General features: G+C 40.3%; 1 protein-coding gene across 4 annotated transcripts in view; it reads left to right on the top strand.

The window, feature by feature from the left end:
- The window catches only part of pdzrn3 (PDZ domain containing ring finger 3), a 193,278-nt gene extending 173,494 nt beyond the window's left edge, over positions 1-19,784 (top strand). For all 4 annotated transcript variants that reach the window (XM_033036724.1, XM_033036723.1, XM_033036725.1 and 1 more), the window contains 6 exons: positions 4,004-4,091; positions 10,408-10,506; positions 11,911-11,973; positions 12,753-12,854; positions 16,358-16,474; positions 17,531-19,784. In XM_033036724.1, the coding sequence (XP_032892615.1) occupies positions 4,004-4,091; positions 10,408-10,506; positions 11,911-11,973; positions 12,753-12,854; positions 16,358-16,474; positions 17,531-19,060 (1,999 nt within the window). In that variant the 3' untranslated portion in view covers positions 19,061-19,784. The remainder of the gene's footprint in view (positions 1-4,003; positions 4,092-10,407; positions 10,507-11,910; positions 11,974-12,752; positions 12,855-16,357; positions 16,475-17,530) is intronic.
- Positions 19,785-21,267: the final 1,483 nt, after the last annotated feature.

Below are 21,267 nucleotides of genomic sequence, written 5' to 3'. Positions count from 1 at the left end.
TCTTTTGCACATGGAAGGACAGTCCCACAATGTTATATTGGAGTTTTACCAATGGTGCAGGTTTTAAGTCATAAGACAACATTGAAATTTCAAACAAGCACTTTTGTGGAAATAAATAACTTTGTAGTACAAAACCTAATCAATTTAGGCACCTCTGTTGCGGGACGTTATTGTGAAAGGTAGCTCCGGAAATGTAAACATCTGACCTGCCGATTCCTTCCTCCTGTAAAACAGGAGAAGAATCCTGTAAAACAGAAGCCTGGCCCTGGACAAAATGGTGCAAAAGTTGGCACCGTAGCAGATTTACTATAGTCCGTAGCAATCACCTCACTCTTTTAAATCTCTTTTCTACATCTAAATTTATCACTATCTTTTTGTACTTGCAGTGGGCTTGATTTTACTCATATAAAGTATTATCTGATTTGTTTGGATAGCATGCAAACAAAAGGTTTTCACTTTACCTGTGACAATAATAAACCTAAACCTAAGTCCAGAGACTCAAGTTCAAATCCTATTATGGCAGATGTCAAGTTTAAGATTCAGATGTTACAATTCTATTAGGTATAACAATAAAATCATTGGTAATGATTACCACACAACCACTGGATTGTCATAGTAAAATAATATAATTACTCTGTCCTATATCTATCCTATCTATCCACACCTATCAAAACTCTTAAATCCCCAGTGAAATTGCCTCACATTTTTCCACATTATAGTCCATTTGATATGACTTCATTCATTCCTTTAGCCTGGCCATATCCCCAAAGCATCTCGACACCCCACATGTTTTATGAATAAAAACGTATATAAAAAATCAAGAGCAGCAGAATTTGTTAATTTCTCCATCCCTGCTACCTCATGATGTATCCGGTAAATTTGATTAATTGAAGACCAATATTTTTCAAAGGTCTCCACTACAGTGCATTATCTTCCCAATTATTCCAAATTGGACATTACATTACGAAAATCACCCAAAGATTTTTTGCTCTTTCTCTGCTGTGATCTTGATATGTTCAACCAATTGTAACAAATTCTTTAGGTGAGAATGCATGATTTGTAATGTGCCATGTGCCAAAGCTTTAATGATGAAATGGAATATTGTTTTTTTAAATGTTATGCATTTAGCTTTCAATGTGAAAAATATAAATATTTAAAAATATGACATTGGCAAACATCTATTGATGTTACTGAGGAAATGGCAAACTTGATTATGTGATTTATTGTCATAGTACTAATATACATGAGGTGTGTAAAATCTTTTAAATGCTTAAAGAACAGACAATTTCTATTTCATGTACCTGTCCACCTCTTAAAGTAAGAAAAGGTTAAACAGAGTAACTAAAATTTGTACAGCACGGAGAGAGGATTTGTTAAAACACCCGTAGGTTTCCCATTAACAATTTGGAAACACTCCTAATTAATGAGTTAAATTTATTAGGTGTTTTATTTTAAATGATAGATTTTTCGGGCGATTTTCCACATGTTGAAAAATTTTCGGCGACAGCGGTGACAATATTTGTTGTCGTAAGTTGTCGTAGGTGAATGTCATTAAAACTTGTCCCTGGCAGCCACCTAAAGAGTCACCTAAGTGGGACAGGCCCTTAACATTCAACTGTTTAATGATATGCATGTTTGCATCTCTTTAACACATTTTTGAAGTGAGAGTGAATATTTGTTTTTAGTGAATGGCAAGGCTATTGCTAAGGAAATAAAAACAATGTGTTGACTTGATGAAATATTTTTGTTCATGATATGAAGCCACAGATTATAGAAAAGTAATTAAGCCTGAATTGGTCTCCTGTGATGCTGTTAAGCTACATATATCACTATGATGCCTCCTCAGGATTTTTGAATTGAGTGTTGAATGATTTCATGTTCCAAGTCTCATCTGGAATAAGGCTCTGGGCATCATGAGTTTTTGCCATCATGAGTGCCAGTGGATCTTTTGGGCATCCTTGCTGTTGATAGCACACTGTTGAAGACTTAGCATATGTATAAAGGAAGATGTGTAACATCAAGCGGTGTGAAAGGATGATGCTGCTGAGAATCTTATTAGCGGCGTGACATATCTTTTGCTTTATTTGCTGCACGCCGTGTCCACATCACTCAAATATGCGGAAGGATGATGTGTGACAGCACCGTTGGGCTCTACATTGAGGATTGTGGAAGCCAAATTAAGTTTCAGAGAAAGGCTGTTAAGTCACGTTGCAGAGGAGTGACACAAAAAAGCACTTTCAGATTATGCATAGCTTTCTTAACATCAGTTTGGAACACAGCAATTCCTGTATTTAGGCAACTGATCTGATCTCCCACTGCCATTGTTATTTCCCCTTTGCAATTGTGTCCTCATTCAGGGGAAGCTCAATGTCATTGAAAGTGTTCATTGCACTGAGGGAGTTAAAACCACAGACAATGGAGTTAAGGCTGTTGATAAGATTCCACATGGTTTGCAGCTCTGGAAGGTTATAACCCATTGCATCCAGAGAGAGCTAGCTGCCTGTATACGCTTATACATCGGCAAGACTGGCCGATCATTTCACTGAACATCTTCGCTCAGTCCCCCTGGAACTACCTGATCTCCCGTTTGCCAAACACTTTAATTCCCATTCCCACACTAACCTTTCTGTCCTTGGCCTCCTCCATTGTCAGAGTGAGGCCAAACGCATATTGGAGAAACAGCATATCATATTTTGCTTGGGCAGCTTACAACCCAGTGGTGTGAATATTGATTTCTCTAGGTTCAAGTAACCTCTGCATTCCCTCTCCCTCCATACCTCCCCCACCTAAGTTGCACCAGCTTCTCATTCTCACCGGGCAAATGGCTAACAATGGCCTGTTTCCTTTATCATTGTTACCTTTTTACAAAACTTTCATTCATTTGTTCTGTATCTCTCTACCTCTCGTTTCCCTTTCCCCTGACTCTAGTCTGAAGAAAGGTCTCAACCCGAAACATCACCCATTGCTTCTCTCCAGAGATGCTGTCTTTCCCGCTGAGTTACTCCAGAATTGGCTTCAGGGATGGAAATGGATGATGTTGGTGGAAGATTATTTTTTAGGACTAGAGGCGTGTGACTAGTTATGTGCCTCAGGGATTGGGACTGGGCTCATTGCTGTTTATGGTTTATGTCAATGATCTAGATGATAATATTTAATGTATGATGAGTAAGTTTGCCGATAGCACGAGTAGGTGGTATTGTAAACAGTGAAGATTGTTATCAAAAATTACACCAGGATCTTGACCAGCTTGGCAAGAAGTCTGAGGAATGGCTAATGAAGTTATATTTACGTAGGTGATGTTTTAGGTTGGGCCCTTTCTTCAGTCATCCAGTCTGATGAAGAGTCCCGACCCACAACATCACATATTCATGTTCTCCAGTGATGCTGCCTGGCCCACTGAGTTACTCCAGCATTTTGTGTCTTTGCTGTGAACCATTCTATTTAGTACAAGAGTGCATGTGTTAAGTGACCATACACTTGGCGTGCTGCTACAATGCAGTTAGAAGTTCTATTGGCGGAACTCTTACATTAGTTGCGTGTCACTAGCCACACACTGGTGCTGCGGTAGGGTTGCAGCCTTACAGTGCCAGTGACCTGCGTTCAATCCTGGCAGCGGGTGCTGTCTGGAAGGAGTTCGTACGTTCTCCCTGTGGTCTTGTGGGTGTTCTCCGGATGCTCCGGTTACCTCCCAGGTACCAAAGACAAGCAGGTTTGTAGATTCATTTGCTTCTGTAATTTAACCCGAGAGTGTAGGACAGAACATGTGTATGGATGATCAATGGTCAGCATGGACTCGTTTCCACACTGTACCTCCAAAACTAAAACACTGGACGGTAGAGCACATATGCAGAATTTTTTTATGCACAGTGATGCTCATGAAACAAGCTCAAGAAATACTTTATTTGTATCTTCATTGGGGGATCCTATCTAGTCTACATGCTATTTTTGTGTTTGATGTTTTTTCATCTCAATACTTTGAATATCTTAACTTTCTTTTGCATAGACATCCATCGGGACTGGACTATTATGATTCAAATGACTATTTTCAAGGATTACAAACTGAAATTGACAGAGAAGAATTAGAATATGAGGTAAGCTCATTTTGTAGAGGTCATTTAGACTGAAATCCTATTAAATGTTGCATATTTTTAAAATATGAGAATGCTGCCTCTTTATGACATTATAAAGTATAAAGTGAACCCTTTTATGTTTGGTCATGCACATGGTAGATCAAGAACATTCTTGCATATACAGGTGCACAACCTTTTATCCGAAAGCCTTGGGACCAGACACTTCTCGGATTTCGGAATTTTTCGGATTTCCGAATGGAAGATTTTTAGCGTAGATTAGGTAGGTAGCGCAGGCGGCTTGAAAAGTCTGGAGCGGCTGCCTCCTCCCCGGAGACCGGGGAATCATTGTAAATCATTGCTTAAATGTTAGTCAGTTAGTTTGGAGGGATTTTATGTGGTGGGGGGGGTGAAGGGGGAAACTTTAATTCTTAGTCCCCTACCTGGTCGGAGAGGCGGGGAGCGGGCAATGCCTTACCGGGTCGCCGTGCAGTAAGCTCCGGAACGCTGTGGCCACCGGTTGGAGCTCCGACCCCGGCAACTCTACCCCTGGCTGCGCGGCGCTCCAAATCCAGCGCCGCCCGCGGCCGGACGCCCGCAGCCCCAGCTCCGCGATGTTGAGAGTCGGCGGCGTCGCAGCGCTGGGATACCAGCGGGGAGCGGGCAATGCCTTACCGGGTTACCGTGCGGTAAGCTCCGGAGCGCTGTGGCCGCCGACATACAACATCGCGGAGCTGGGGCTGCGGGCGTCCGGCCGCGGGCCGCGCTGGATTTGGAGCGCCACGCAGCCAGGGATAGAGTTGCCGGGGTCGGAGCTACAACTGGCGCTGCCCGCGGACGGACGCCCGCAGCCCCAGCTCCACGATGTTGGGAGTCGGCGGCCACAGCGCTCTGGAGCTTACTGCACGGCGACCCGGTAAGGCATTGCCCGCTCCCCGCATCTCCGATCAGGTAGGGGACTAAGAATTAAAGTTTCCCCCTTCACCCCCCCCCCCCCCCCCTGCAAACTAACTGACTAACATTTAAGCAATGATTTACAGATGTTTAAGTGTCTCCCCGGTCTCCGGGGAGGAGGCAGCCGCTACAGTAGTACAGACCTGGGTTGACCATGGGTCATTTCGGGTCAAGTTTGGCGCCAAACGCGAGCTTTGGTGTGCAGGCGACATCCTGGAAAAAATGTCCGGTTTTCGGAGCTTTTCGGTTTCCGGAACTCCGGATAAAAGGTTGTGCACCTGTATTAATTAAATAATGATTGCAGGCAAATTCTCTCCGTTATTTCACTGAATACTTATGATTGTTTGTTACCAGTGTTTTAGATGGCACTTTCACTTCATACCAGTTGCTTTGTTCTCACTAGAGTTATACCTGATCTATAATGCTTAACGCAGAGTAGATGGCACAGTCTTGCTGCAAGTTCAGCAGCTTTCTTGGAGGTTGAATGACTTTAGAGTGATTGTGACCTCTGGTGCTGTCTGTGTGGGGTATGCACTGGGTCATGCTGTTTCCTGCTGTATCCCCAAAAATGTGCCAGTACTGAAGTCAGTTCACTATTCTAAATTATGCTCGGTGTAAGAGATTGGCCGGGGAACAGGGTTCATGAATGGGCATTGATAAAGAATAGATACAGGAAAAGAAATAGGGATTGCCTTCGAGCTGGACTAGACATTGTATGTTGAAGGGTCTACTTAAGTGTTAAAATAAAGTGATGTTAAACAGAAATATGAAATTAGAATTTTGATTGAGGGAATTCATTGGATTTGATACTGAAGTGCACGGCTTTCTCATAGATTCAGTGATAACACATTTAGGCAATTGATGAGTGTTTATGAATTCCAGTCCTCTCTGGGGATGCTTTTTGTGGAAACAAATCCTCTTGTATGAGGTTAGGCCTTTGCTACTGACTCTTTGTAACATCTTATGCTGTATTGTGATCCAGTCCACGTGGTATACAGTGAACTAAATCTTGTGAAGCCATTAACTGTATAATTTGGTGAAACGTGTCTACTCTTGGGTAATGAATGTCATGATTTACAGCATCAAAACCGTTATCTCAAAAATCAATGCATCAGTTGAAATTAAAACCAAATTCCAATAATGAACGAGTAAAGTACAAAAGAATGTGATATGAAAAAGATTTGGCTGGTAATTGTGAAGCTTTCTCCTGTTGGCTCTTTTGTGATGATGTGAGCTAAACCATTAATAATAGTGACTTTGATGTACTGTGTGGTGCCAAAAGGTGACCAGCATAGTGACACGGCAGCTGGGCATTGGGAGAGCCTTAATGGTCTGTTTGACTGTCTCCAGCCACAAACGAAGCGTGTTCAGATCTTGAAGACTAAGATCAATGGTAAGGTCAAAGCACTAACAAAGGAGAGTTGAAATAGTTTTCTGAGTTACTTTTTGTTGTCTAATGATAAATGCTTTTGAACAGTCTACAGAGACACTACAGTGCCCTCCGTAATGTTTGGGACAAAGACCCATCATTTATTTATTTGCCTCTGTACTCCACAATTTGAGATTTGTAATAGAAAAAATTACATGTAGTTAAAGTGGACATTGTCAGATTTTAATAAAGGCGATTTTTATACATTTTGGTTTCCCATGTAGAAATTACAGTAGTGTTTATAAATAGTCTCCCTCCCCATTTTGGGGCACCATAATGTTTGGGACACTGCAATATCATGTAAATGAAAGTAGTCATGTTTAGTATTTTGTTGCATATCCTTTGCATGCAACGACTGCTTGAAGTCTGTGATTCATGGACATCACCAGTTGCTGTGTGTCTTCTCTAGTGATGCTCTGCCAGGCCTGTATTGCAGCCATCTTTAGCTTATGCTTATTTTGGGGGCTTCAATTTTTGGGGGCTTTCAGTCCCCTTCAGTTTTCCCTTCAGCATATAAAAGGCATGCTCAGTTGGGTTCAGATCGGGTAATTGACTTGGCCAAGCAAAAATTGACCATTTTTTAGCTTTGAAAAACTCCTTTGTTGCTTTAGCAGTATATTTGGGATGATTGTCTTGCTGTAGAATGAACTGCCGGCCAATGAATTTTGAGGCATTTGTTTGAACTTGTGTAGATAGGATGTGTCTATGTACTTCGGAATTCATTATGCTACCACCATCAGCAGTTGTATCATCAATGAAGATAAGTGAGCCAGTACCTTCAGCAGCCATACATACCCAGGCCATAACACCCCCACCACCGTTTTTCACAGATGAGGTGGTATGCTTTGGATCTTGGGCAGTTCCTTCTTTCCTTCATACTTTGCTCTTGACATCAAGGGCCTGTCCCACTGATGCGACCTTTCAGCGACTGGCTTCGACCTTCAAGCTCGAGGGCACTCGCCTTAAAAACCTCGAGCTGGATCGACCGTCAGCGACTAAACTGCAAGTTGGATCGCCCGACCACACACACACACACACACACACACACACACACACACACACACACACACACACACACACACACACACACACACACACACACACACACACACACACACACACACACACACACACACACACACACACACACACACACACACACACACACTTAAAATGCCTGCGAAACTTTATTATACTTCATAAAAGTCTCCACTCCTTCTCCCTCCCCTTCTCTTCCCCCCACCCACTCTCCGCCCTCTCTAAAGGACTTACCGTACACTGTGGCAGCCGTTTACCTTCCTCTTCATCGCGGGTGTGAATTTCAGACATTGCTACCCCGTCTTCGCGATGTGTTTGTGTGTGCGGTCGGTCAATCCAGCTCGAGGTTTTCCAAGCGAGTGCCCTCGACCTTGAAGATCGAAGGCACTCTTCTTAACTCGCGGATTAGGTCGCCACAGTGGGACAGCCCCTTTAATATTCTGCCAGTTTCCAGCACTGAATCGGTAACCTGGCTATTTAGCCTGAGTGTTGACCTCATTGGTGACCTCTTCCTGATGCCATATTATTGTGAACTTTGGTGGCTTGCGTGGCCCTTGGTACAGATAAACTCTTGCCTTGTTCCTTACTCCTGCACCAACGTGTCTGAAGTCACAATTGAAAATTAAAATCCTCATTGTGTGTCCTAATCCATTCTGGTTTCCACCAGCCTTCCCAATCCTTTCCAGCAGCAACTGGAAGCGATCACTACTTCTCCTTTATGAGGAGCCAGAAAGCCAGCTTACACGAAGGGCAAGCATCAGCTGAAATTGCACTTCTGGAATAAGCATTGAGGCAATAAATAACTTGGTTATTGACAAGAGATATTAATTCTGCCTTGAATGCACTCTCCAAAGAAAATGCTGTGACATTAATTCTGGTTTAAAAGAGCCTAGAGCGCAGCAGTGACTATATAAAGCAAATATTGACAGCACTAAAAAAATACAAGAACATAATAAAACCAAGGAATGGTTTTAGCTGGTTAGCTTAATAGTTAGTCTGCATATTAGTGATTGGTTATTTCACGACTAACTCAAAAGTGGTTTAAAGCTACTTTGTGCTGGAATCGTGATTTTTTGTAAACCAGTCCTAGCATGGAGTGAGGACCCAAATGACACTATGACCCTGCCTAACATTGATTAATGACTAAATCACAACTCCACAGCCCCGAGCAATGGGTAATATTTACCATTTTATGACCACAAATGGAATAACTTCTATCTGATCTAATAGGCTTCCATCTGCCCTTGCTTTCTGCAGTTGATATCACAGGCTGCATATCTGAATTTTGAATTTCATGTAATTTTTGTGTTATTTTGATGTAAAAAGAGCTGTTAGATAAAAAATAACATAAATTGAATAGCACATATAAAAGCAAGCAGCAATGTCAATGACACTGTACGACAAATATTGGTCATTTTTTAACGTGTTGCTGGTGTGTCTGCTCTGCCTGACTATCATGCATTGTTTTCATTTAATAATGTATTTTTCAATTTTCTTAACACCTCTCCAGCACTTAGTGATATATGTACCTCTCAGTCAACTTGAATTAGAACATAGTGCAATAGTTTGTGTACACACCTCCCAGTCAAATGTAATTATATCAGATGTCTCGCGTTCTATTGCTGCAGACTGCTGGAAGGCATCTGAGGTTCCATACGTTCAAAGATGTTAACCAGAAATCCTCGCTTTGCCTTCTAATTGTGGTTTGTTCCACAAAGCCATTTGAGGAAAGGCTTTTTTTTGTACTTTAAATCAGAACTTTTGTTTTCATCCACAAACAAATATCCGGACGTCCTTGGCTGTTCTGCAGACATTTAAAAAAATCTGTGCCTGTGTTTGAATAGCTGACCTGGAAGTGAAAAAGATGGATGATAAATAGAAGGCTGCCTATATTGATTCATGGATTTAGGGGCAGAATTGACCTAGAATTAAAATGACATCGTTATTGGTGAAAGGTCTGGCCAATGTGATCTGCAGTCCTGGACTAAAATAGTGGGGATAACTAGTAAGAATATACATTAACTTTCACTGATTTTTGAGCTTACTAGACAGTTTGTGGATTAAAATAATGTAAAAGATTCTTATAAAGGTTCAATTATCTTGAATCCCAAATAGATTTAAAGATTGCCAGTAGTGGAGAATGGGAGGTAGAGAATCAGCAAGCATTTATAATGTCCTTCTGTCACAAGGTAAACCATCAAATATTTGAGCAACAATGTTGCTATTTATAGAATATATTAAATCTAGTAATAATACTTAAATATATATATTTTTAAAAGAGTAGACTTTAGTTGGTTGTCCATAGTTACATTTCATTTCAAAGTTATTACAGTTGGAAGCCTGAGGTGTGTTGTACGATAAGCTGGTTAAGCAAATGAAATCTATTTCATTTCAAAGAGACTTATCGCACAGTCCAAGCACGGTCAGTTTTCCAAAAATTGTGAGGTTCCCACAACATTTATGACATACTTATCTTTTAATAGAGCCTGAAAAGCCAGTGAAGAAAAATTAATGTATTTTCATGGAACAAAATATTCAATTTCTAGTCAAGTTCTGATAGCAACCAAAGCTGGTAAATAGAAAATGCATCTTCTGGGCACTTCTGACAGTTCTGCCATAGAGTATCATACCTAAAAACGGGCACACAGCTGACTTAATATTAACTCAATGGAAGTTGTCTGTTCTGCATGAAATTGCCCTTTCAGAACAAAATGATTGAAATGCTGCTCTCAAGGTTTTAAGCACAATGATCCTGCTGAGTGTTGTTAACATCACAAAAGTATTGAAAACTCAGCTAAAAGAAACATTACCGAGTGTGTTGGTTTAAATTGCAAATAAGATATTGAATGTGAATGTAAAGTGAAGTTGAAAATAAGAAACCTTGAGTCCTGCTAATTTCTCTGCTTTGTGACTGATTAGGAAGTGGATCTGTACAGACTGCCAGGGAAGGACAAGCTTGGTCTCACAGTTTGCTACAGAACAGATGATGAAGATGACACAGGAATATATGTCAGTGAGGTAAGAAAGACATTGTATTTTTTCAGAGAGGGATATCTGTCTGGAGTAAGATTTCACACACAGGGTCATAATTCCTGGTTCAGGTGCATAAATTACTTTTCACGTCATACCCTAGGTACATAGATACATAGAAAATAGGTGCAGGAGTAGGCCATTCGGCCCTTCGAGCCTGCTCAATATGATCATGGCTGATCATCCAACTCAGTATCCCGTACCTGCCTTCTCTCCATAACATACACAAATATAGCCAATGAACTGGCCTCAACTACCCTCTGTGGCAGAGAGTTCCAGAGATTCACCACTCTCTGTGTGAAAAATGTTTTTCTCATCTCGGTCTTAAAGGATTTCCCCCTTATCCTTAAGCTGTGACCCCTTGTCCTGGACTTCCCCAACATCGGGAACAATCCTGCATCTAGCCTGTCCAACCCCTTAAGAATTTTGTAAGTTTCTATAAGATCCCCCCTCAATCTCCTAAATTTGGGGTTATCAATTTTTAGCTGGTACATCAAATGAAACTTTCAAGTATTGCTGTTGCACACTCATCTTTGTGGCTGCTCGTTATCTACTTAACAAAGGGGGTAAAAATGCTGTCGATGTATTTCTTGCATTGCATGTGATTGTTTCATATTCAGAAGCTGGACTTTCACAACATTAAAATAGAGATTGGTGAGTTTTAGGCAAATTTCTTGATCTTGACGTATGCTGAGAGATTTTAAATGGCAAAATAAAATTGTGTTTCACCGTTTGCACAACTTCAACATAAAAGGTAGACAAAAATACTGGAGATACTCAGCATTTTTCTCCAGCATTTTTGTTTACCTTTTATGTTGAAGTTGTTGTGCAAACCATCCTGGTTGCCTCCTGCCAAAAATATCAATGTTTCTTCCACTAGCATTACTTAAAGCCAACTTCATTTGTGAATTCAAACGGTGAAAAACAATTTTATTTGAAGAGTCTGAAGAAAGGTTTCGACCCAAAACGTTGCCAATTTCCTTCGCTCCATAGATGCTGCCTCACCGCTGAGTTTCTCCAGCATTTTTGTCTACCTTTGATTTTCCAGCATCTGCAGTTCCTTCTTAAACTTCAACATAAAGTTTATTTCTGATGCTCCATGCAAACACAAAGTGGCTTTATTTGAGTGGCAGCTGAATATTACAGACCTTAGATTTCTATCTATAATTTATTTTATTGATTTAGCAATTTATTTATGAGGAGCTGCAAAGCATTGTACTTAAAAATGAGAAAATAAGAGATAAATCTATCTTACTAACCATAAAGTAGCACAATGAAATATGAATACATGCATCATCTAAGCAGTGCAGAATAAATATTGGTGACACAGAAAGCAGAAAAGTAATTACTGAACATATCATTTATTGAACAAAAAAAATGTTGATTTTTCAGATTGATCCAAACAGTATTGCAGCAAAAGATGGTCGCATTAGGGAAGGAGACCGAATAATTCAGGTAAAGTTATTGCACCAACAAACATAAAACAGTATGCTAATATTTTCAGAGATTGATCTTAAGTTGCATAATTCAGTTGTGCCAATACTTTATCAGAAATCAATCTGCACAGTATTTCACAAAGTGGGCAGCACCCAATGTTAGCTCGATACATGCAGCATTTGATTAAATGTATTGAATTGTGATTAGGCACTTTCATGAGTATGGTGACTTAATAAAACGTTTTCAGCAAATTCTAGGTTTTTATGAAGTACAGAAGTAACCCGACCTGAAACGTCACCTATCCATGTTCTCCAAATGATGCTGCCTGACCCCCTGAGCTACTCCAACACTTTGTGTCTTCTTTTGTAAACCAGCATCTGAGTTCATTGTTTCTCTATTTCAGTATTTGTGCCTGTACTTTTCTTTCTCATGGAAAAATCACCAGGAACCGATTTAGAAATTGTAGTAACTTAACACAGAGCAGCAGCGAGTGGCCTGATATCAGGACACATTTGGTTTATGTACATATATCTTTCGTGATTATAATTTTCGTGCATATTAAATAGTGATATGAATTTCATGATGCTCTAATCCTCTGAAAAAGAAAACAGATACTAGTTCATGTTTCTTATTTAATGAAGGCATTCTGTAATTCCTCTTTTTGGAATAGACTAATTAGTGGAATGCACATACATTGGAGCGTGCAGTTTGTGGCTAATTATTAGCTTTCACCATATCAATTAGGATAGGTTCACTATATTTCAGTAAATTACACTCTGCTTGTGTATGTTATGTAGATAAATGGCATTGAGATCCAAAACCGAGAAGAAGCTGTAGCATTACTTACTCGTGAAGAAAGCAAGAACATTTCCCTACTTTTGGCCAGGCCTGAACTGCAGGTAAAAAAATGTTTATTCCTATTCAAAATGTCGTTTAATAATTAATTCACTCGGAAATGTTAAAGTCGTCACTTGAACACAATGACTCATTGTATGTCGATTAGCTAATTTCAGCAGTAAATTAGTTAACATTCTATAAAACTGAAGATACATTTCATAGATTTCAATAATTAACATTCAAGGGAATTTGAAATATATTGTCACGAGAATAATGATGGTAAATAAATCAGCGGCTGAAATCTGTAGTATTTGTGAAGAAGGTTACTTTCATAGGATTGTTTAATATATTTCCAAGCAGCGCAAAATTGCAAGATTTTCTGTACTTGCTGCTCTTCTTGGAACTGGCTGAGTCACTTGGTAGAAACTCATTGTCTGCTCAGATGCCAGGGGAACTTGGTGAGTGTTATACTATTGAATGTCAGTGGGAAATGGTTAGGCACTGTCACGTCCTGATACTCTGTGACATAAGTGTTCCTTGTCAACATTTTGGCTACATTTTATTGTGCAAGGACAAAAACAAGTTACATACAGTGTGTATCAAAGTAAGTGGGACAATTGAGGTTATAAGAACAATGGAATAGTTAGATAGTGAGAAGGCTATTTCAAATATGAGAGATAGAAAGTAATTATACAGGGACAATTGGAAGCTTGAAAGGCCAACAGTATGCTGGCCTTCTTTGCAAGGGATTTGTAATACAAGAGTAAGGAAGTATTTTCACAGTGTGGAGAAAGAAAAATATTTTGTAATATGTAGTGGTATAGATAAAACAAGTTGAATCCTGGGATGTGGCTGTTTTTATGCAAGTCAATGATACGGTTCTAGGGCTTCAGGAAGATGTGAGGTGATTGCCATGTGCTGTTCTAGATTCTAGGGGGCTAGAAAATGGAAAAAATAGTCTTGATGATCACAGCATGAAGAGTGGAGCTGTAAGAAGACATTTCTTTGGCAATGAATCTTTGTAATTATATTTTGAACAAGGTTATATGCCCCTTCCTCATTAAGTGCCTTCAGGCCAGGAACCATAGGTCAGAGATTTAGTTTAGAGATACAGCGCTGAAACAGGCCCTTCGGCCTACCCGGGTCCGCGCTGACCAGCAATCCCTGCATATTAACACATTCCTACACACACCAGGGACAAGTTTTACATTTACCAAGCCATACAACGTCTTTGGAGTGTGGGAGGAAACCAAAGATCTCAGAGAAAATCCACGCAGATCACGGGGAGAACGTACAAACTCCGTACAGACGGCACCCAGGTCTCTGGCTCTGTATTTGCTGTAAGGCAGCGACTCAACTGCTGCGCCACAATGACCGCCTGATTTATTCTGAAGAAGAGTCACGACCCAAAACGGCATCAATCCATGTTCTCCAGAGATGCTGTATGACTCGTTTAGTTACTCCAGCACTCTGTCTTTCTTTAGTCTGAGGGAACAGACATTTCAGCCACAAGGTATTAGAAGTTTGGATGTTAACGGTTAAAAGAATGGTGGCAGTGGAAATGCTTGCCATGTTTGAAGAGTGTGTGGATGAACATGAGCTGTGTTGTCACTGAGTTGGCTGAGGAGGGAGAAGTGATGACATTAATAGTCTGAATAGTCCTTTTGTGGTTGCTGCAGAAATCTCACGTCAGATTAACTCTGCTGTAAACATTTGATATTCATGATCACTTTTGTTTATAAAGTATGGAATTTATTAAAAAATAATAAACTGCAGGATGTTCAATCAAGAAAGGTGTAAAGGATGATGTGCCAGCTGAAAATGTTAATTGTACTCAAAGCTAAGAATGTCTAGTAATGGTTCATCTTTTCTGATTCTAAATCAAGGTTTAGAGATATTTGATCAAGTTCTGTTATGCTGCATGCGGCACTGGCTATAAATGTGGAATTGCAATAACTGATATTGGCTGGTTGAGCATTTTTTTTTTCAATCCTCGAAGGTTATGATAGTAATAATGTACCCATTACAAATTGCACCAATTGTATTGTCGTGGTAGCACAAAATGGGACCAGGGGGACATGGAGGAAAAATCAAAAACATGGAATTTGATAGTTTTACAACATTGATATATGGTAGTGATAATGGTGGAATTGAATAGATGAAGAACATCAGGTGTGTAGTATAACCCCAATGTATGTAAGCATGTAATTGAACTTTTTTTTCCCTTATGGGCAAGATCTGTTATGTGTGTTGTGAGCAAAGTTTATAGCTGTAACAACAGACCAATCTTCAATTGAATTGATCAATATTCATTCTTTCACGTACATTGATATTGTGGCAGGGTCACCGTTGCTTGCAAGTGTGCTTTTACAAAATAAAGGTTTGCAGTTGTTAGTAGTCCAGCAAGAAAGTCCTGTGAATTGTTACATTACGTGTAATTAATTTTTGTCAGAAAGATGGAAATGTAGAAAGCCGTATGGGAAAATGAGTACTATTGGGTGATGACTTGCGATGGACATCCCTGTGTGTTGACATTGACAAGAAATAGGACTTACAGTTGCATCAGTTGCCTGGATAAAGTGAATGTGGAGAGGATGTTTCCATTAGTGGGAGAGTCTTGGACCAGAGGTCATAGCCTCAGAATTAAAGGATGTTCTTTTAGGAAGGAGATGAGGAGGATTTTCTTCAGTCAGAGGCTGGTGAATCTGTGGAAATCATTGCCCCAGAAGGCTGTGGAGGCCAAGTCAATGGATTTTTTAAGGCAGAGATAGAGATTCTTGATTAGTACGGGTGTCAGGGGAGAAGGCAGGTGAATGGGGTTAGGAGGGAGAGATCGATCAGCCACGATTGAATGGCGGAGTAGACTTGATGGGATGAATGCTGCTCTTATCACTTAGGAAAGTATGAACATAATCCATTTTGTGCTGCAATCACTTAAGTATTTTAAAATGTAGTCTACACCATATATGAAATGCTGCAGTGAATTTGCTCATAGCAAGCCTCAAAACTCTCCTGGTTCCCCTTTGAACTGGGGGTACGGGTCCGTTATTTTTGTGAAAAGAGTGCATTTTTACCTCTAGCAGTGAAATTCTTCTTCGCATTTTTAGTTAGAAAATGCAGTACATGATACTCTGCTTGTACCGAATGGGAGAGTCGTTACAGAATTGATTGTAGCGTCTTCAGACCCAACTAAATCACATGTGACCTGAAATCAGATTTAAAGTAAAGATTTGACCAACTGACACAGTAACATATAAAAGAGAGCATGAGCAAAGAATATTGGTACAAACAAGAGAATAGTTCGAAATCCTAAGGCATTATAATGGTTCATTTATGGGGGGGGAAAAAGCATCCAGTAAAAATTTTGAAAACAGGAGGAGATTTGTTTGCTTTGTACATCACAACTAGGCTCAAATCCTAGACAGCTGATCCTCGTGCAATGGGGGTTTGACTGCCCATACTTGAAAACAGTTAGAGCCTCAACAAGATCTGCTGTAGAAATAGCATCTGTCACGAAGCCTTCTGAAATTTGTTTAAATGCCTTGCTTATTTTACTTAAATGCAGTTGGATGAAGGCTGGATGGATGATGATCGAAATGATTTGCTGGATGATTTGCATCTGGACATGTTGGAAGAGCAACATAATCAAGCTATGCAGTTTACAGCAAGCATGCTGCAAGAGGTAAGAATGTCCGCCACTTTAGAGCAGGGGTGTCAAACTCATTTTAGGTCACAGGCAAAACGCGACTTCAAGCGCGCCGGATCGCTCCGTGCACACGTGAACGCAGCCCGCTCTGGCATCGGGAAAATCATCCCACGGGCCTGACTCCCCTGCTTTAGAGATACAGCACAGGAACAGACCCTTCAGCCCATCGATCAGCAATCACCCTGTACACTAACACTATGTTACACTAGCGACAATTTACAATTTTACCGAAGCCAATTAACCTACACATTTGTAGAACTTTGCAGTGTGGGAGGAAACTGGAGCACCCAGAGAAAACTCATGCACTCACAGGGAGAATGCACAAAAGTTCATATGGACAGCACCCGTAGTCAGGATCGAACCCGGGTCCTGTGGCGCTGTAAGGCAGCAACTCCACCGCTGCACATCTGTACCGACACATGGATTCAATGCAACTATTCAAAAAGTCTTAAAGAAAAACAACACTGCTTGCTCTTCCATTTCCTGTTGACAGTATTTCACATTCCGTGTAACTAGCGACTTACCTGGCGTGCAAATGTGAGATTCATGTTGTAACCTCTACATGTTTGACATTTTCTAACCACTTAGTTTAGTTTAGAGATAGTGCAGAAACAGGCTCACTGAGTCCATGCCAACCAACGATATCCTACACACACACACACACTAGGGACAATTTTACAATTATACCAAGCCAATTAATGTACAAACCTGTATGTCTTTGGCGTGTGTGGGAGGAAACCAGAGCACGAGGAGAAAACACAAACTTCATGCAGACAGTACCCGTAGTCGGGATCGAACCCGACACATGGTTTCTATACAACTATTCAGGCAGTTTTAAAGAAAAACAACACTACTTGTTCTTCCAATCGGAAATACTGCATGTCAAGTGACTTACTTGACACGCAGTATGCAAAATGTATGCAGTAACCACCACATATTTGAGATTTTCTAACCACTTCGCTGTTTCAGACGCCACCAAATCATTTTAACCCTTAGTCCTTACACTAAATGTTCCATTCTTTTCTCTTGCAGAAAAAGCAAGATGATGATGAGGGGACAACAGACACAGCCACTATTTTGTCCAACCAGCATGAGAAAGACAGTGGCGTTGGACGCACAGATGAAAGCACACGCAACGACGAGAGTTCTGAGCAAGAGAATCTTGGGGATGACCACACCACCCCCACTGCCTTGAGAGTCATGTGCAACTATGACACCCTTGGAAGCAGAGACTTGCAGTTCAGTCGTGCGTCCTTCATTTCCCGGGACTACGCAGATCCAGATTTTCTTTGCGTTCCCTCTGATGGCTGTGAAAGGTTCCGTGATCTGCTGGAGTTAAAGTATCAGATGCAGAGTGACAATCAGTATGGCCTTCACTGCCGTGGCAGCGCTGTGGGTCTCAGTAAGAATGACCAGGAAATTGTTGACAGAGAACTGGAAATGCTGAATGAAGAATTGCGCAACATTGAGCTTGAGTGTCTTAACATTGCACGAGCCCATAAAATGCAACAATTGAAAGAGCAATACAGGGAGTCGTGGATGTTACACAACAGTGGTTTTCACAACTACAACACCAGCATCGATAGCCGCAGCCGTGAACTCTCTGATATTACAGAACTACCAGAAAAATCAGATAAGGACAGCTCGAGCGCATACAACACTGGTGAGAGTTGTCGAAGCACACCGCTAACGTTAGATCTGTCTCCAAACAACTCATTGTGCAGGGTGTTTGAGAACCTGAACAGTCAAAGTAATGAGGCGTTGGCAAGCACCACTGCCAAAATGCCACTTCTATCCCATACAATGAGCCTTGCAAAATCCAACTCGGCTACGAAAGAACCTGACCATTGCCAGCAATCTGACGGAAAGGATGAGAGTCAAGCTGTGCAGTGCAACAAAAGCCAGGCTTTCCCCCAGAGCTCCACCTGTCCAATCTCATACCATAACTCGCCCTATAGACATGCTCATATCCCAGCACATGCTCAACACTACCAAAGCTACATGCAGTTGATACAGCAGAAGTCAGCTGTGGAGTATGCACAGAGCCAAATGAGTCTTGTTAGTATGTGCAAAGAACCTTCCTATCATGAATCGTCAAGTCACTTACAACCCAAGATGGAGTGGAAGGTAAAGGTCCGTAGTGATGGGACCAGATACATCACCAAACGTCCAGCCAGAGACCGCATCCTGAAGGAACGTGCCCTGAAAATTAAAGAAGAACGTTGTGGTATGACAACTGACGACGACGCCATAAGTGAGATGAAAATGGGGCGCTACTGGAGTAAGGAGGAACGAAAGCAGCATCTGGTACGTGCAAAAGAGCAGAGAAAGCGGCGGGAATTCATGATGCAGAGCAGGTTGGAATGCTTGAAGGAGCAGCAGAGCACGCAGGAGAAGAAAGAGTTCAACATCATTGAACTTAGCCACAAGAAAATGATGAAGAAAAGGAGTAAGAAGATTTTTGACAATTGGATGACAATCCAGGAACTTTTAACTCATGGGGCAAAGTCACCTGATGGAACCCGGATATATAACTCACTCTTGTCAGTAACAACCGTATAAGTTAGCGTTTCCATGGTGTAATTTAAGTACTACCATCTGAGGTAGAAGCCATCTTGCCTCGTTAAAAGTGGCAATTCTTGTAAATGTATAAAACACATAACTTCTCCAGCTGTAACTGGAGAATCCATCAGTAAATAACAATGCTAACAAGGTTAATCCATATGTGCCTTTTCAAAGGCAACAATAAAACAAACAACAGCAGGCCTAATACTATAATTGCTCTTCACTTTGCTTCAGATCTATTCATTAATAGGTCCTTAAATACATGTGCCAATAGACTTTAATCACTGTCAATTTTTTACGAACTTAAGACTCCAACTGTTTTATATATGAAATCTTACATGCCAAAATTTGCTGTTTCAATTGCTACACAAAAATATCTCACTCTTTATACTTTTGTCCATGTTCACTGCAACTTGTTCAAACTTTTCAGGATCTTCCCAATGAAAACCTAACTTTTGCTGACTTACAACCTGTCGTAAATTAGAGATGGTTTTTGCATGTATATAAATTTCATGTTTATAGCAATGATTGTGGGATTGTGAACACACTTTGTAGTTAATATGTGCTTTGTAGGCATTGACGTATTGAATAAATACAGCTAAATGAGCATTTAGTTAGTTACACACTCCATGTCTTGTATAAAATGAAAATAATTTATTGTTTTTATATTTTAGATTTCAGCTGGGCATTGTATGACTTAAAATAAACAATATTAATTGCACCAATTTTACTCCTGTCACTTTTACAGCAATTAGATCTGAAATATTCGCCAATATTTCCATATTTATCACAATTCTCAGGACTTCCTTTTCCCAGTAACACTTGCTGTTTCAGAAATCAAATGTGTTTTATTTATTATTCACTGAACCTTCAACGATTTGGAACGGTATAGCAAGGTAGACTTAGTGTTGGAATTCTAATCCAGTCCAGCATGGCAGGGAAAGCCAAATTGTAATAATTCTCCACCATTTAGGGAGAACTATACATGAAATATATATTTTAATGATTTTGAGATGATTTCTATAATTTTCCATGATGTCCTGATGACACATGTGTGAGCACAAGGGTTGCACTGGAAGTGTAAGAAACAGTAATAGTTCCATTAGCAAATGGATGTGCGGATTTATCAATGTAATCAAAGCAACAGCAGTATCAGGACTGATCTTTACACTCCTATCTATCATTTCACATGGTGGTGCAGAAATAGGGCTACAACAACAAAAACATCAATGGAATTGATCCTAAATAGTTACGTTTTACTACAACAGATTATCCAAGTATTGATCTCAATCATAATTTGCACTAACAAATGTTCCTACCAAAGCCAAACTCAGAAAATGGGAAGTATAAACTTCCCAACCAAAGGCATGCATTAATGATCATAAACCCTGGTGTTGAAGGCCAGCTTGTAAACTCCTGCATCTTCACCATCAGCAGATAAACTATCTGTGAGATAGAAAGTGGTTGAAGGACACAGGCTCCTATCCAAATGAGTGAGGATAGTTATAAGCAACTTACCTGCAGCATGAACTCGCATAGGACTGTTCCTCATCCCTGCACGGCTAGATTCTTCAAACCTCCATGTGCACACTCATTCCTACTTTAAGACCAGACCCTGAAAGAGAGGGACAGGTGGAATGATTACTACTACAATTACACATCTATAAAGTATATTCCTTGTCATAAAATATAGTAGTCATTTTTATATCCTGCAACAGCAGGCAGGGTGCAATTAAACATGATTGCCTCCAGTGTCAATACACATGTTATGGGATGCAATGGATGTGGAGGAAAATAGTTTCATTGAACTTCTGCACATTAACCACCATCCAAATGTTGCAGAATTTTGTTAAGAAAACAAAAAGAACCAACTGTAAAGTCAAACCGTCTATTTTCCAATTGTTTTTTTTTTCACTCGAAGCTTAAACTTAAAAGGATAGGAACAGAAATATAATGCATCACATGATACAATTTTCAAGTGATATGAGCAATACCACTGGAGATCTATTATTTCACAATTGTTCAATGTGAAATTGCAATTCAGTGATAATTAAGCATTCACGGAAACAGATGTTTGATATTTGGCTCCAATTACAAGAAGAGGTCTGCAAAATTTGATTTATTTCTCCCGATAAATCACAAAACAACAGTGAACATTTTCTATTACCAAAGCTCCGTGACTTACTGAACACCTTGAATGACAA

The sequence above is a fragment of the Amblyraja radiata genome, chromosome 18 (assembly GCF_010909765.2).
Source record: "Amblyraja radiata isolate CabotCenter1 chromosome 18, sAmbRad1.1.pri, whole genome shotgun sequence".
NCBI classification, from domain to species: Eukaryota; Metazoa; Chordata; class Chondrichthyes; order Rajiformes; family Rajidae; genus Amblyraja; species Amblyraja radiata.
This window is presented reverse-complemented; position numbering and strand designations above follow the sequence as displayed.